The sequence below is a fragment of the Phalaenopsis equestris genome, unplaced genomic scaffold (genome assembly GCF_001263595.1).
Source record: "Phalaenopsis equestris unplaced genomic scaffold, ASM126359v1 Scaffold000372, whole genome shotgun sequence".
Taxonomy (NCBI): Eukaryota; Viridiplantae; Streptophyta; class Magnoliopsida; order Asparagales; family Orchidaceae; genus Phalaenopsis; species Phalaenopsis equestris.
In genome coordinates, this window is record NW_018164814.1 from 939,282 (window position 1) to 952,774 (window position 13,493).

Consider the following 13,493-nt stretch of genomic DNA (forward strand, 5'->3'; position numbering starts at 1 on the left):
AGTTCTGCCCCTACTTCATTTCATGATGCTAAAATGTGTGTTACTATTAGATTGAGGAGAAATATTGGCTAAGAATATTTGATCAAAATTTATAGTGATATGAAAATTAAAGTGAATGGAGTTATTGTTAGATTGGTGCAATACAAATTTTGCATGATTTTAAAGAATTATTTTTATCTTGTAGCAAATCCACTAATTTTGAAAGCCATCTTTATTATAAGTCAGAACAAACTAATTTAAATTTTTTTAAGGTTATTTAATATCACATTTTGCTTGTTTTTAATTTCTAAAAATATATATTTAATTAGCATTGTGCCTTTTTTGGCATTTAAAGTTAAATGAAGATATTAAAAAAAAACCATCTAATTTTTATATGTTATCATTATTTTTAAAACACCAAACCACCAAAATTTTGTGCTGCTGTCTCCGTCCAGTCTTTTGGGTGATTTAAAAAAAAAATAAATAAATAAACAAACCTATATTTAAGCCGTTAATATATATTTATCTTTCATTTCAAAACATAAAAAATATAAAGAAATAATTTTTAAAAATTATGCTAAATGACACCAGACCTTTTGGTTTATTCACTGGAAAGCCGTGCAGTGACGCAGTGAGTGACGTATATAAGGTTTGAATAATGGAATTTTACAAAAAAACTCCGAATTACTTTTGAATTCGCATTTTTGTAAGACACTGACATATAAGATCATGATTAGTTATTTCTATCAATGGAAATGATGATTTTTGCAATAATTTTTAAAAACAATTATATTTATATAAATAATAGGAAATCCTCCGATATATCCATACATACCACCCAATTCCTAAATATATGTAAAATCTAAACTTTATTTTTTATATTTTTATCATCAAAATTTTTCATATTACATTAACAAAATCACTTATTTAACATTGTACAAGTGAAATATATTTTCATGCATGAATAGAATATGCAAATACATAAGAATTAAGTGTTCTTTATGTAAATCTTTCTTTTTTTTCCTATGAAAAAACATATTTTTGCAAATAAAAAGAATCATATGAATTATGATCGTACAATTTCACGTTGCCGTGAACAGTAGGGCTGATAGGCTTCATTCTGAATAAAAATGATTCCTTTCAGACTCAAGGCTTTGGAATGGGAAGATTTACATACATGCCACTCAATTCTTATATACTTACATGTCTAACACCAAAACCTCAATTTTTAGGGACACACAACCTTATCAATGAATGGAAAAATATATTTCACATTTTAAAAGTTTAAATACCGATAAGTTTCATATGATATGAAATATTTAAAATGAATAAATATAAAAAGCAAAATTTCGATGGTAATATGCAAATACATTGAAATTGGGTGGTATGTATTTAAATGCCCATTTGGAATATTGTGATTCTAGTTTTTACCTGTACAGAAGTCGTGTTCATGTTGCCCTCCATTTTCGAAATTACAAAAAGATCCATTTTTCTTGGCTTTGAGCGGAAGAGAGCATCTTTCCATCTAATTGCAGTGAAGTGAAGACCTGCTGCTTTCTTTCATCCAATCTTTTTGGAAAAAAATGTCAGCAGGCGCAGAAGTTTTGTTGAAGAAGAAAGTGTACTATGGGAACTGCCCAGGATGCAAGCAGGATCTGAGGAACGAGGAACATCCTGGAATCCCCTACAGAGAATTTGTTTATATATGGATCGTCACTATATGCTCAGGTATATATGTAAATCTTCCAAAAAAAAAAAAATTATAATGATGCATTTACTTGATATCTTCAAAAGAGGCTATACTATTCTTTGGATAGCTTCACTTCAAAGATTGATTTAAAGAGGATGAGGATTCCAAATATTTAGGAGAGACTTTTTTGTACAGATTTTCTCCTTTAGCATGCAGTTGGGTTTTTTAAGTTTGTCTTGTTCATTATAGTATGAATTATGGTATTTCAAGTTGACTGTTCTTCTGCTGTTTATTTTAGTTTCTCTTAGTTGTCACCTAAGCCCTTCTAAATTTATGTATTTATGAGCGAAATTTACATACTTAGCACACAATACTTATTTATTTACATATATTTTGACTTTCAGCCTTGCCTCTATGCTCTCTCTACCCATTTCTGTACTTTATGGTATGTACAAATTCTTCACACTAACTTATCTATCATACTTATGAATTTACTCAAGTTCATACAACAATGAAAGCTATTATGAGATTTACGATGATTATCTTGCCTTTTATATATGCCTTTTTGGTGTTTTTTGAATGTTTTTCTTTGTATTTACATATCTCACCATCCAACATCTCAAAATAAGTCTTCTTTTCAGGATTGTGGTTTTCCAAATGTTGAGAACATATATGCTAATCCGGGCTGTGGGTAATTTTATCAGCAGGTGGGAGAGATCAGTAAAAATGGTGTCAGTCTTATTCATTGAAAGCCACTCATTTCATCTGAATGAGATAATTGCATAGTGAAACCTTTCTAAAGGACTTCAAAATTCTAATTTTTAACATTGACACTGAATGTAAAATGAGAATTTGAATAGTATTTGCATCTTTGTTATTATGTGTTGATGCTTGGTTGAAGATCTAATGTGCGCATGCATCGATTGACGCCCTGCTGTCAACAACTACAATAGTGAAGTGCCATTGCAAGTGTTAGTCCCATATATCGGATAACTGAAAATATTTTAATATAGAAACAACCAGTGGTTGGTCTTGCTTAAAAGTTTAAGAGGGCTTTGGGATCCTTTTTTGTTTTTTGATTTTTTTTTTATGCTTAATTAAAATAAAATATGTTTAGTATGTTATAACATGATTAGTTGTTTTTAATAACACTTAAAATAACTTTTAGTTGTCTTGAGTGTGTTTTTAAAAATAAATTATTTTCTTAAAATAAAAAGATAAAAATATGCAAACAAGGCATTAAACAAATATATTTTTAAAATAATAACAAAACAAAAAACAAAAAAAAAAAATAAAAGTCATCCCTAAGAAACCCTAAGCCTTTCTGTTAAAAAAGAATTTGACCATTATTGAGTGTATTAAGTTTAACTGCTCATCTACTTTTATTCATCCTCCCCTAACAAATGGTTTTAGAGTTGATGGCTCCATTGGGATCAAGTGAATCAAGGTATTTGTGGCTCTAACGGACCTTTAGTGAGTTCTAGCATGGTATAGGAAAAAATAAAAGTTTGTGACTACCACAATGCCGCCACTTTGTTAAGTAGGCTGTTGGCTTATAATTTGACATCATACATTTAAAAATATATTGTTAAAAAAATACTAATTGTTTGGCACTAGTCCATAAACTTAGTTTTTGGGTTCAGTAATTGTTTGATCATTGGTTTATCTAGCCCAAATTTGGTCATCTTAGTTTTACACTTCCTTTCAACTAGACAGTTTGGAGTACTGATAGGACCACATTCTTGGATCGAGATAAACAACAATTCGATGATCCCCGCAACTCTAGAAATTGGGTGGGGGAGGATCAAAGAATAGAAACACAGGTAAAGTACGAACAACAATTTGAGAATGTCACTGATTCAATAAATATGGGGAAACAAGAAGAAAATACTGAATATTAGAAGAACTTGCCAAATTTTTATAACTAATCAGAGTCCATTTGGTGCAGCGTTTCCGTTGCGTCGCGGCCCACTGCCACTGTTCCAGGTGTTTGGATGGTAAGGTGCGGGCACGCTTTATTAAATGTGCCCGATAAGCCTCACCGCGATCCCACCCCTGCATTTTTTACTCCCGTGCCCTCCCTTCCGCTCGGCTTAGTCCAGCAAGCGACATGCCTAGAGTTTTTTCAATTTTCTCTCTTTGTTCGCTAACATATCTAAATAGGATTTTTGTCGGTGTTTGCTTCTTTATTCCTCTGGTATCCTCCCCCAATCATATCTGCTTCATTGATTTGCTCTATGAGTTGTATGGTTTGCAAAAAGATTTTTCTTTTTTTGAGGATTTTTATATACATAGCACCGGAGACTTCCCTTTTTTTTCTTTATTTTCGGTGGCTACAACCCCATTTTTCTATGTGCTTTGTGATTTCAATTGGCTTTTGTATATTCGATTTGTGATCTTTGGTTGATACATACAAAGCGCCGCTTCTATTATGTTGGTTTTGTTTTTATTGATATAATTACATACCCATCGGCCTAAAGATTTTGGCATTTTTCCTTTTTCCTCCATTTATTTGTGATGTATAAGTGAATTTTAGAAATGTTTGGAGTGATATATGAACAACAATATTTCAATTATTGTGTACTTCATTAATATGGATTGGGATTTTATCCAAAATTTTGCTATTTGAGTGAGAGTTTAAGAAATGGATGATAGTTGGTGGTATATTTGTTAACAACAATGTTTAAGGTGTTGTGTACGTTGTGAATATAGATTGGGAATTTATCATGAAATTTGTTTTTTGAGTATGAATTTGAAGAATGGTTGCAAACTAGTTTAACATGTGTTAACGGTAATGTTTCGGGTGCTGTCTTTTCACGAATATTGATTGGTAATTTATCATGACTTTCAATTTTTGACTAGGTGCCTTAGCAATTGTTAACCGCCATGTATTTTGTTTATGAGGAGATTTCGATCACTTTGTGCCTTTTATGTAGGGATTTTAGAATTTTGTGATACTTCCATAACTAGCGCAATATTCTTCTGTAATGTTTAGGGAAATTTACAAACGCAACACACATTTTTTATGTTTTTACATTCATGGCAGTTGTATGCATAATATGAAGTTTGAAGAATGATGATAGCCTTACTCGTGCATATTTTACTGCTTCACAATGATTTCCCTATGTTGCTTATGTTGTAAGAGTATTCATTTTGATATGGTTTGATAGATTTAAGTATTGTGTGCATAAATATTAAAGCTATTGTGTGAGATATATAAATTTATTAGAATTGTGTGTTGTGTATGTGATGGAGGGGGGTTGATGTATGCTATTTGGATGAAATTTTGCTAAAGGAATTTTTGGGGAAAAGATGTTTTGGATGATTTGACTATTTGGGGGAAAAATAATGCCTAAAACACAAATAAAAAAGAAGTTTTAGGATATTTATCTAGCTATCTCGGGATTATTCTTTAAATTTCTGAGAAATTTACAAACCTAACATACAATTCTTATGTGTTTATATTCGTGGCAGCTATATGCATTTATATGAAAGTTACTTTCTGCTCTTATGTATGAGTTATTAATCCTAATATGATTATTTTACAAATAATATTTGAGTAAGAATTTGTGGGGGTGGTATGGGGGCGGTGGTGTTTGGTGTGGGGATGGTAGTGATTGGTGTAGAGGTGGTGTGGGGGCAGTGGTGTTTGGTGTGGGGGCAATGGTGAAATATGATAATTTTATTTTTTTATGAGTTTTGCTAATTATTTCATATGTCAAATATTTATGTTGTTCAACTCTTTCTATGCTAGTAATGCAATGATTAATCGTCTGTTTCGGGGCAGTTGCAGCTTAATAATAAACCGCTGCTAATAAACTGATTGTTTGTTTGTTTTTTGTAGTTTTAAAACAACTGTTATGCAATTGTTTCTAGACAAATTATCATTCCTCTTGTATAGTAATGATGTTTGCAATAAAATCGTTCATGCCAGTACATTCTATACTTTAAAAGCAAATATCCAGTACATAACATTACAAAATAAAGAAAGATATCTCACTTAACAGTGGGTAGCATAATTACCAAAATTAATAAAATGACTATTAAAACAACAATTATAATATGATAATATTATTTTTAAAATGCAAACGAGGTATGTCACGAGCTAAGTCATCCTCTAGGAATACTCTCCATGCTCGATCACTCTCGACAGTGGAATCTTCCAGTCTATCTGCCTACCGAAAATAGGCACAGTTTTACGTGATTCTTCGTGAGCACCTATAAAATAGTCTCCCGTAAATATGTGGCTAACGTGAAGTGAGTAGGGAATATTGAAGCTCACACTAACAGTGCAATCATCTGGAGGTAACAAAAATTCTCAAGCTCATCTTTCCTGAAGGCTTAAAAAAGATATCCTTAGACATAACACAAGTAAAAATTGATAACAAAAGTAATTAATTAAAGTTTTATGCAGCTGTGACGTCTCAGATAACTCAGTATCTAAAACAACGAATATGTCGTTATAAGAAGACAATAGACCTTATAAAAAAATGGTTCTTTGCTACATTTAACCCACATAATACTAAGCTCATGTGTGTCAAATATGTATATCACCAAAAAATATCATCTACAAAAACCTCAAAAACCATATAACCGAAAAAAAGAGAGGAATTTGGTTGTCTTTATTAGAATTTCACATGTGACACCAACCAATAGTGACATACATATCATCCAGAAGAACTGATAAGGTCAAACGTCTCATCATAGACCTTCAAAACCCACCAAAAGAAAAAAAAATACAAAAGAAAAAAATACATACAAATTGCGTAAAAAATCAAAACAATAAATATCAAATGCATAAGGAACAAAAATAAACATGAAATACATAAAATACTGATATTATAAACAGTAAATTTCTTCAACAACCATTATAACTAAAAAAATAAAAAACTAACATTTCCTTCAATCACCCTCCAACTATCACATCCGTAATTTGTTCCTTCAACTCTATCATTTTGCTTGCACCTTCCTCATCTTAAGTGTAGGTCTCGGGAACAACATTTTCGGCCTATGACAAAGTCTGTCAAAAACAGTACTCATATGTCTCAGCAAAAACATGTGTATGATCCTCGTCTGCCCTACGAAAGTCGATGTCATTACGGGAATGATGTCGTGGAACATAATTATGGAGAGTAATTATGACAATCACAATTTGTACTTGTTTGGGAAACGAGTAAGATGACATCACAAAATTTAACATATTTATTCTTCTAAACACCAAAAGTCCTCTCAATGACACTGTGTAATGAGGAATATCTTTTGTTGAATATTTTTTTCTTTCCCCGTGTGACATTGATGGCTCGCTCAAAATCAGGTATGTGGTATCTCGTATCGGGACAGGACTTAAGATACCATCACTACAATAAATACTCAACATCGACCAAATAGTATTTTATCTGATGTGAATTAAATAATTAGTGTTGAAAAAAAGAATTAAGAGAGTAGCTCAGTCTCAAACGAACTTGTGGGAAGTTGCATATTTGAAAATTTAATTGTCATGCGCACCGCCCTCCCAACCGGCAATGACAAAAGTGAAGCACATGTTGATGTCGCATACCGCCATGACATTATGCATTTGGGACCCACAAATGTCAATGAATGCAATCTTCCCATTTTTTAGAATACGTGCATCAACGTGTGTTCCATCGATTGCTCCGAACAATTCTAGAAAGATAACGAACAGTTACGTAATTATGATATTTGTATGAAAATTGAATGTAATAAATATGAGAAATTACCTTAAAGTATGACATATACCGCTCATCGTGTGAAATCTTCGTAGGGGTCCGTTTGAATGTAGGATTTGTTGATTTTATGACTTATGAAGAAAAAATGACTAGTGCATTCAACCCTACTAAGAAGTATATGCAAATCGTTTAGGAAAAGTGTTGAGATTGCTCTATAGCTCCTCACATTGATTCATTCTACATCATTTTCATGTTGTTCCTCCAACATATCAGTGAATAACGTCTGTGTCATGCAGAACATACTGTTAAATCTCGTTGAGTGACCCGCAAACAACTCTTCACCCCATTTTTCGCCAACATAGAAGGATGTCATGCAACAGGAGAGTTTTATGCACGAGTTATAATAAAAGTAAATCAAGCGTACTACGGCTATAAGACTCTTTCTACGTCTTTCTCTAATTGCATTCATGTATTTTCGTATCGAGGTGGTTAACACATAAATATCAATGAATTAGTTACAATCATATAAGGTTTTGAACAAAACCAATATAAATAAATAAATTACAGAAGTAAATAGAAAACATAACGATGAATGAAAAACTCTCAAGTAAAGTGGCATGTCCAAAGCAACATCAAAAATCATAAACAAATAAAATTGTTTAAAGTAAATATGCAAATAACAAATATGAAATATCCCACGGGAATCTAATAAAAAAATGTGTCCCTCAAATGTCACCATTCCTATGAAAATAACGTAAGTCACCCTACGGTCAGCGGTCATCGTCATGAAAAACTCTCTCCGAGTCGGATCTTCAAACAACTTCATAGATAACAAATACAATGGCTTATCCTCGTAAATTTCTGGAGTTGTCTTTAGAATTCGCATAACCTTATGGATAGAAGTTGTTTATGATGAGCCGAGGTAATTGGTGCAAGAAGCCACCAACTGTGAGATTTGATTTCCAAGTAAAGAAGCTCCTTTTTTTTTCAACCCGAGGATGCTTTTATCAGTTCGTGGACTAAATTTCATGGAGGTTCAAGCTGGGGTCTTCATTAGAATCACCTGTTTTATCAGCTCCCAAATTTTCGGGGATGCACCAAACCCCGCCTCACTGGGGTCAGATGTATTATTGTCTGTTGCAATGATCCCTCCAAACATACAATCCAACTTGTCCTCCAACTTATGATCAATTCCACCGTATTTAAATTTTTCACAGCATACACCACTTACAAATTCATATAATATATTGGATTTGAAAATAATTTTAAAATTGACCAAAACAAAAGACATTTTAAAAATACTCACAGTCAATCTCTCTTCTCACCACTCCTCGGAGCATCAATTATTTGTTTTACCGGATACCACCCCAAGCTCATTCATCATTGTTTTAATTCCTTCCAGATTTTTCAATTCTTCTTTAGCCGATCCCACTTGTTTTTTAACTGCATTTATGTCTATACTTTCCTTGAATTTTCTAATAATATTTTGTCAGTCTTATTGAAATAGATTGTCTGCCTATTACCCAGTTCGACCTTCTTGAGGCAAAAGTCGCAAAATATTAATTTAGTCTTTTTATCCCACATTACCGATAAACTAACCACTTTTGTCATAGTCATTATATTATTAGCATGAAAAAAACAAATCAACATAAATAAGAATGTCACAATATCACAACCCAAAGAAAAATAGAAAAGCCACAATATCATCACCAATGTCCCACAACACTACACCACCTACACATCATCATTGCCACCACCGCCACACACAAATACCTCCACACACCAACACATCAAGCCACCAACACATTCATAACACATCATTGTTGACCTCATTTTTGGTTGAGGTCTAGCTTTTACTCTTTAATAGCCTAGGGTCTAGCCATATAACTTTCCTATTTACTATTCATAGAGAACTAAAAAAGGAACCCTCAACATTAGAAATTCTTAGAAATTCTACACTCTTCTTTGTGCTCAACTTGAAACTCCACATATTGATCTTAACCTCTAGCACTTAGTAGGTGGGGTCAATATGATGGAGCTCAAGCAGAGTCCCCATAGGATGGTCAAGCCTTAGGACTAACCCTAGGTGGTCTGGTCTTAGTTAGGCTAGCTTACACCCCAAACCCTAAGACCACTTGCACTTAATTTGGTCTCCTGACTCCTTTTAGAAAGCTCATATGGATGGACCCAAACCCCTAGCCCTTGGCTAAGAAGGTTAGGACCACATATTGAGCATCCAAAATGAGTTCTTATATGGCTCGTATTTGTTTGACATGGCCTACTTGCCCATCTTAGCCCAAAATCACCAAATGACCAAAATACTCCTACATTCCTAATTTTTGCCAAACTTCCAAAAATTATCCAAAATACCCAAATTTGTTCAAAAGTCATTTCAAATCACTCACAACTACCTAAATTCACCAAAAATCACCAAATTCCCAAAATACCCCAAAATTGCCAAAATAAACAAAATTCCCCTCATGACCAAAAATTTTCAAAAATTCTCAAAAATTTCAAAATCATCCCAAAGAATTCTCAATTTCAATTTTTTAACCATCACATTGACCCAATTTGACTAAAAGCTTCAATTTGCTCTTAAAGACCTAATTTCCCCAAATTAGCCCCAATTAGCCTCAATCTTGGCCCAATTGACCCCAATCTTGCCCAATTTCAATTCCAAACCAAAATTCAACGTTCTTAATACCAATTGAAACCAAACACAAGCTCAATTTGATACAATTGAAAGCCCAATTTTACCCAAATAAAAAAGCCTCAATTTTGACTATATATCTAAATCCACGAAATTGGTCTTCTAATTCAATTCAAAACTACTTTGAATCCTTCCTAAATTCTTCATGACATCTCCTTACACCAAATTCAACATTTAATTGACCCAAATTTTAGCCCAAAGTCGCCCCTAATTTTAAAAGCCCAAGACCACTACATAAGCCCAAAATTTACCCAAAGCCCACATGATAAATTTCCCCTCATCATCCATTTAATCAAATATCATTTCCTAAGTTTCCAATTCATGCCAAAATCATTCCAAATGAAACCTCATGACAAACTCTATAAAAATATTCCATAAATCCAAAAATCCCTTTTCATAAAAATTGACCAAGCCAAGGGAAGCTATGAAGTCATTCCCAAGCCATAAGCAAGCTATGTGAGCCTTGTCACATCATCAAACAATTAATGACAAGAGGTCAAGCCACTTTCAAGCCTCCTTAAAAAGGTTTTAACCATTTTAATGACACACTTAAACCCATGCTTAGCCCAACCAAATCCTTTGAATGGAAACCTCTCCACACTATATCAGCTGAGCCACCTGACATTGGTTAACCATGGGAAGTCACCCTAGCCATTTTCATGAGGCTAAACCCAAGCTTGACCCAGCCTAGCCCAAAGCCCTTTCCACTTGAATTAATCACGTCTACCCACGCACAAACCCAATTGGCTTCACATTTGCCCACCACTGACCATCCTCAGTGGGATGGTGACTTGAGCCTAGCCGGCAGGCCGCCTAGGCTGCCGCAAAACCCAAATCCAAAAGCTTCCCCTTTGCTAAAATCCAAAATTGAACCCAACCAAGTTGGCACATTCCAATTAGATTGTTGTCTCTTTCTCCTCTCCACCTAAGCAACTTATGGCACCCACTGGCCAGCCATGGTGGCCTCTCCTCCCCCCTCTATTTAAACTCACCCTTCACGGCCAAGGGGGGAGAGCTTGAAATTCCTTGGGGAGACTCTGCCAAATTGATCCCAAAGCTTCTTCAAGACCCACTAAGTTCAATCCAACCATCCTCAAGCCCTTAAATCCATTTCTTGAGCTCAATTTTGGAGCTCAATCCAACCATCCTCAAGCCCTTAAATCCATTTCTTGAGCTCAATTTTGGAGCTCAATCCAACCATCCTCAAGCCCTTAAATCCATTTCTTGAGCTCAATTTTGGAGCTCAAAATCAAGCCCGAAACATAACATCCCTTTAGACTCCACCAAACCCAAATTCATTGCACTCACACCGTCTCCTGAGTGAGAGAATAAGATCTCCCATAGAAGCCCCATCACCAGACTACCCTTGGGTGGACTTTGATCAACACCCCAAATCGGCCTTGGTCGATTTCATACCTAGGCATTTCATCACAGTTTGAGGCTTCATCTAGGAGCTCTTTGGACTCAAGGCAAGCTTTTGAAAACACCTAATTGAGGTCACATCTCTTGGGCAAAGATATTAAACTCTCCCTTCAAACCGAGCTTCATTTAATTCTACATGCTTATATACTTGATCAACCGTATGAATATGCTCTCCTAGTCAAGATGAGTCTATAGGAACAAACCACACTTAATTTAGTTAAACACTTAATTTATTAAGTATCGAGAGAGATATTAAGGTTTAAAGTTGGACGATTCTTGGGCTAGAGATTTGGGGACGATGAACGGATGTCTTCCGTTTCCGCGTGTATCGGACGGATGGTCGTGATGAAGTCGGACGAAGGAGTGGAACATGAACCGCAGGCCAAGTCAGCGCTGAGGTGTCTAGCGGTGTCGAACCAGAAGACGCCGCGTGGAAAGCTCGGAGATGCCGAGGTTGAGATGGCGCCGCGTCACTTAAGTATAAAAATAGGGATTTTTCTTATGTATTTAAATGCAGAATTTCAAAAATACATATCTTGATATAGAAAAATCACAAAATAAAATAAAAATACACTCTTGTTCAATGAATAGAGGAGAACAATGTGGAAATGGTTTCATGTTTTTTTTATGTATGTATGATTTTTAATTAATTAAATGGTGTTTTCCTTATTTGGATTCTTCATTTGAATAGCCATTTCACAATGATATGGCTTTTGGGGCTTTGATTCTCTCTGTCATGAGGGAACTTCCCTGATTTTTCCAAGGTCAGGGGAGATCTCTAGACAGAGATCTCTAATTTTTAAGTTAATGATCTCTATTTTGGTGAATAATTATAAAAATTAAAATACTCATAAACAATACAAAACTTATTTTGGTAAGTTCACTGTGGTCAGAGGACCATAGGAAAAATATAAACTTGATTTAATTCGTTAAAAACAACCCTAATAGTCACTAACCCCTAAAAATTGAATAAAATTAATTAACAATAATTATAAATGTAAATGATATAAAAATCATCTCTACTATGATTTAATGACAGAGGAGCTCCCCATAAAAATTTCAAGTCAATTGAAGTTAATTTGATCACTCAAATGAATTAAGTGAATGCATTTTTGACTTTAAAATAATTATAATAATTAAAATATAACTAAAAAAATCACCAAATTGATTTTGGGAACTCCTTATGACCAGAGAAATCTAAGAAAAATTAAATTAGAATTAAAATAAATACTTCATTTTTGAGCTATTTTTTAGCATTTAAATCATTAAAAAATTAATTAAAAATCATAAAAATTGTAAAATTGTAAAAACACACTAAAATATCACATTTGACTTGTTGATCACTTGAAACTAATTAAAATATTTTTTCTAATTTTCTAAGTCAAAATGTTAATTTTTAAAGGCTTAAAATGAATTTTCTTTAATTTTTCATTAAAATAATTCTAATAATTAAAATATAAATCACAAAAATATGAAATTTGTTTCTTTGGGTTCCCTGAACTCACGGAGAATTAAGAAAAATATAAAATTTAATTTTCTAATTCAATAATATTTTATATTTAATTAATACAGAAAACAAATAAATAATTTTAATAACTAAATTAAACCTCTAAAAATCATGAGAATTGGTCTAATTGGTCCTCTAACCTAGGTGAACCTCCAATAATTTTCTTAAGGATAGAGGATTTGTTTTGGTTGAGTTATTAAATTTTCATTAAAAATCCTTATTTTTGCATTAAAATTATAATATTAAGCAAATTCAGAAAAATCACTTTTTTTTCTCTGATGATTTAATTAACCCATGAGTGGGGTAACATAAAATCTTCAAGTCATTTGAGTTTTATTTAATGAATTATGAGATGTTAAGGCCTTAGGGGCAAAAGGATAATTTTGGAATTTAAGCCTTAATTAAATTCTAGAATTAATCAAATGGTAAATAAGTAATAAATAATTTTAAATAATATGTCTTGATGATTGAAACATAAAAGGGATAAGTGGTAGCAAC

At 33.2% G+C, this 13,493-nt stretch overlaps 1 protein-coding gene across 4 annotated transcripts in view; it reads left to right on the forward strand.

The window, feature by feature from the left end:
* The first annotated feature begins 1,426 nt into the window (after positions 1–1,426).
* The window catches only part of LOC110026495 (probable peptide/nitrate transporter At3g43790), a 38,605-nt gene continuing 26,538 nt past the window's right edge, over positions 1,427–13,493 (forward strand). The window contains exons 1-2 of one of the 4 annotated variants that reach the window (XR_002294210.1): positions 1,427–1,707; positions 2,074–2,114. Coding sequence is in view for 2 of the 4 variants with exons in the window: in XM_020727450.1 (XP_020583109.1) it covers positions 1,563–1,707; positions 2,074–2,114 (186 nt within the window). In the remaining 2 variants the exon portion in view is untranslated. The remainder of the gene's footprint in view (positions 1,708–2,073; positions 2,115–13,493) is intronic. The other 3 variants (XM_020727450.1, XM_020727449.1, XM_020727451.1) reach the window with 3 other exon arrangements.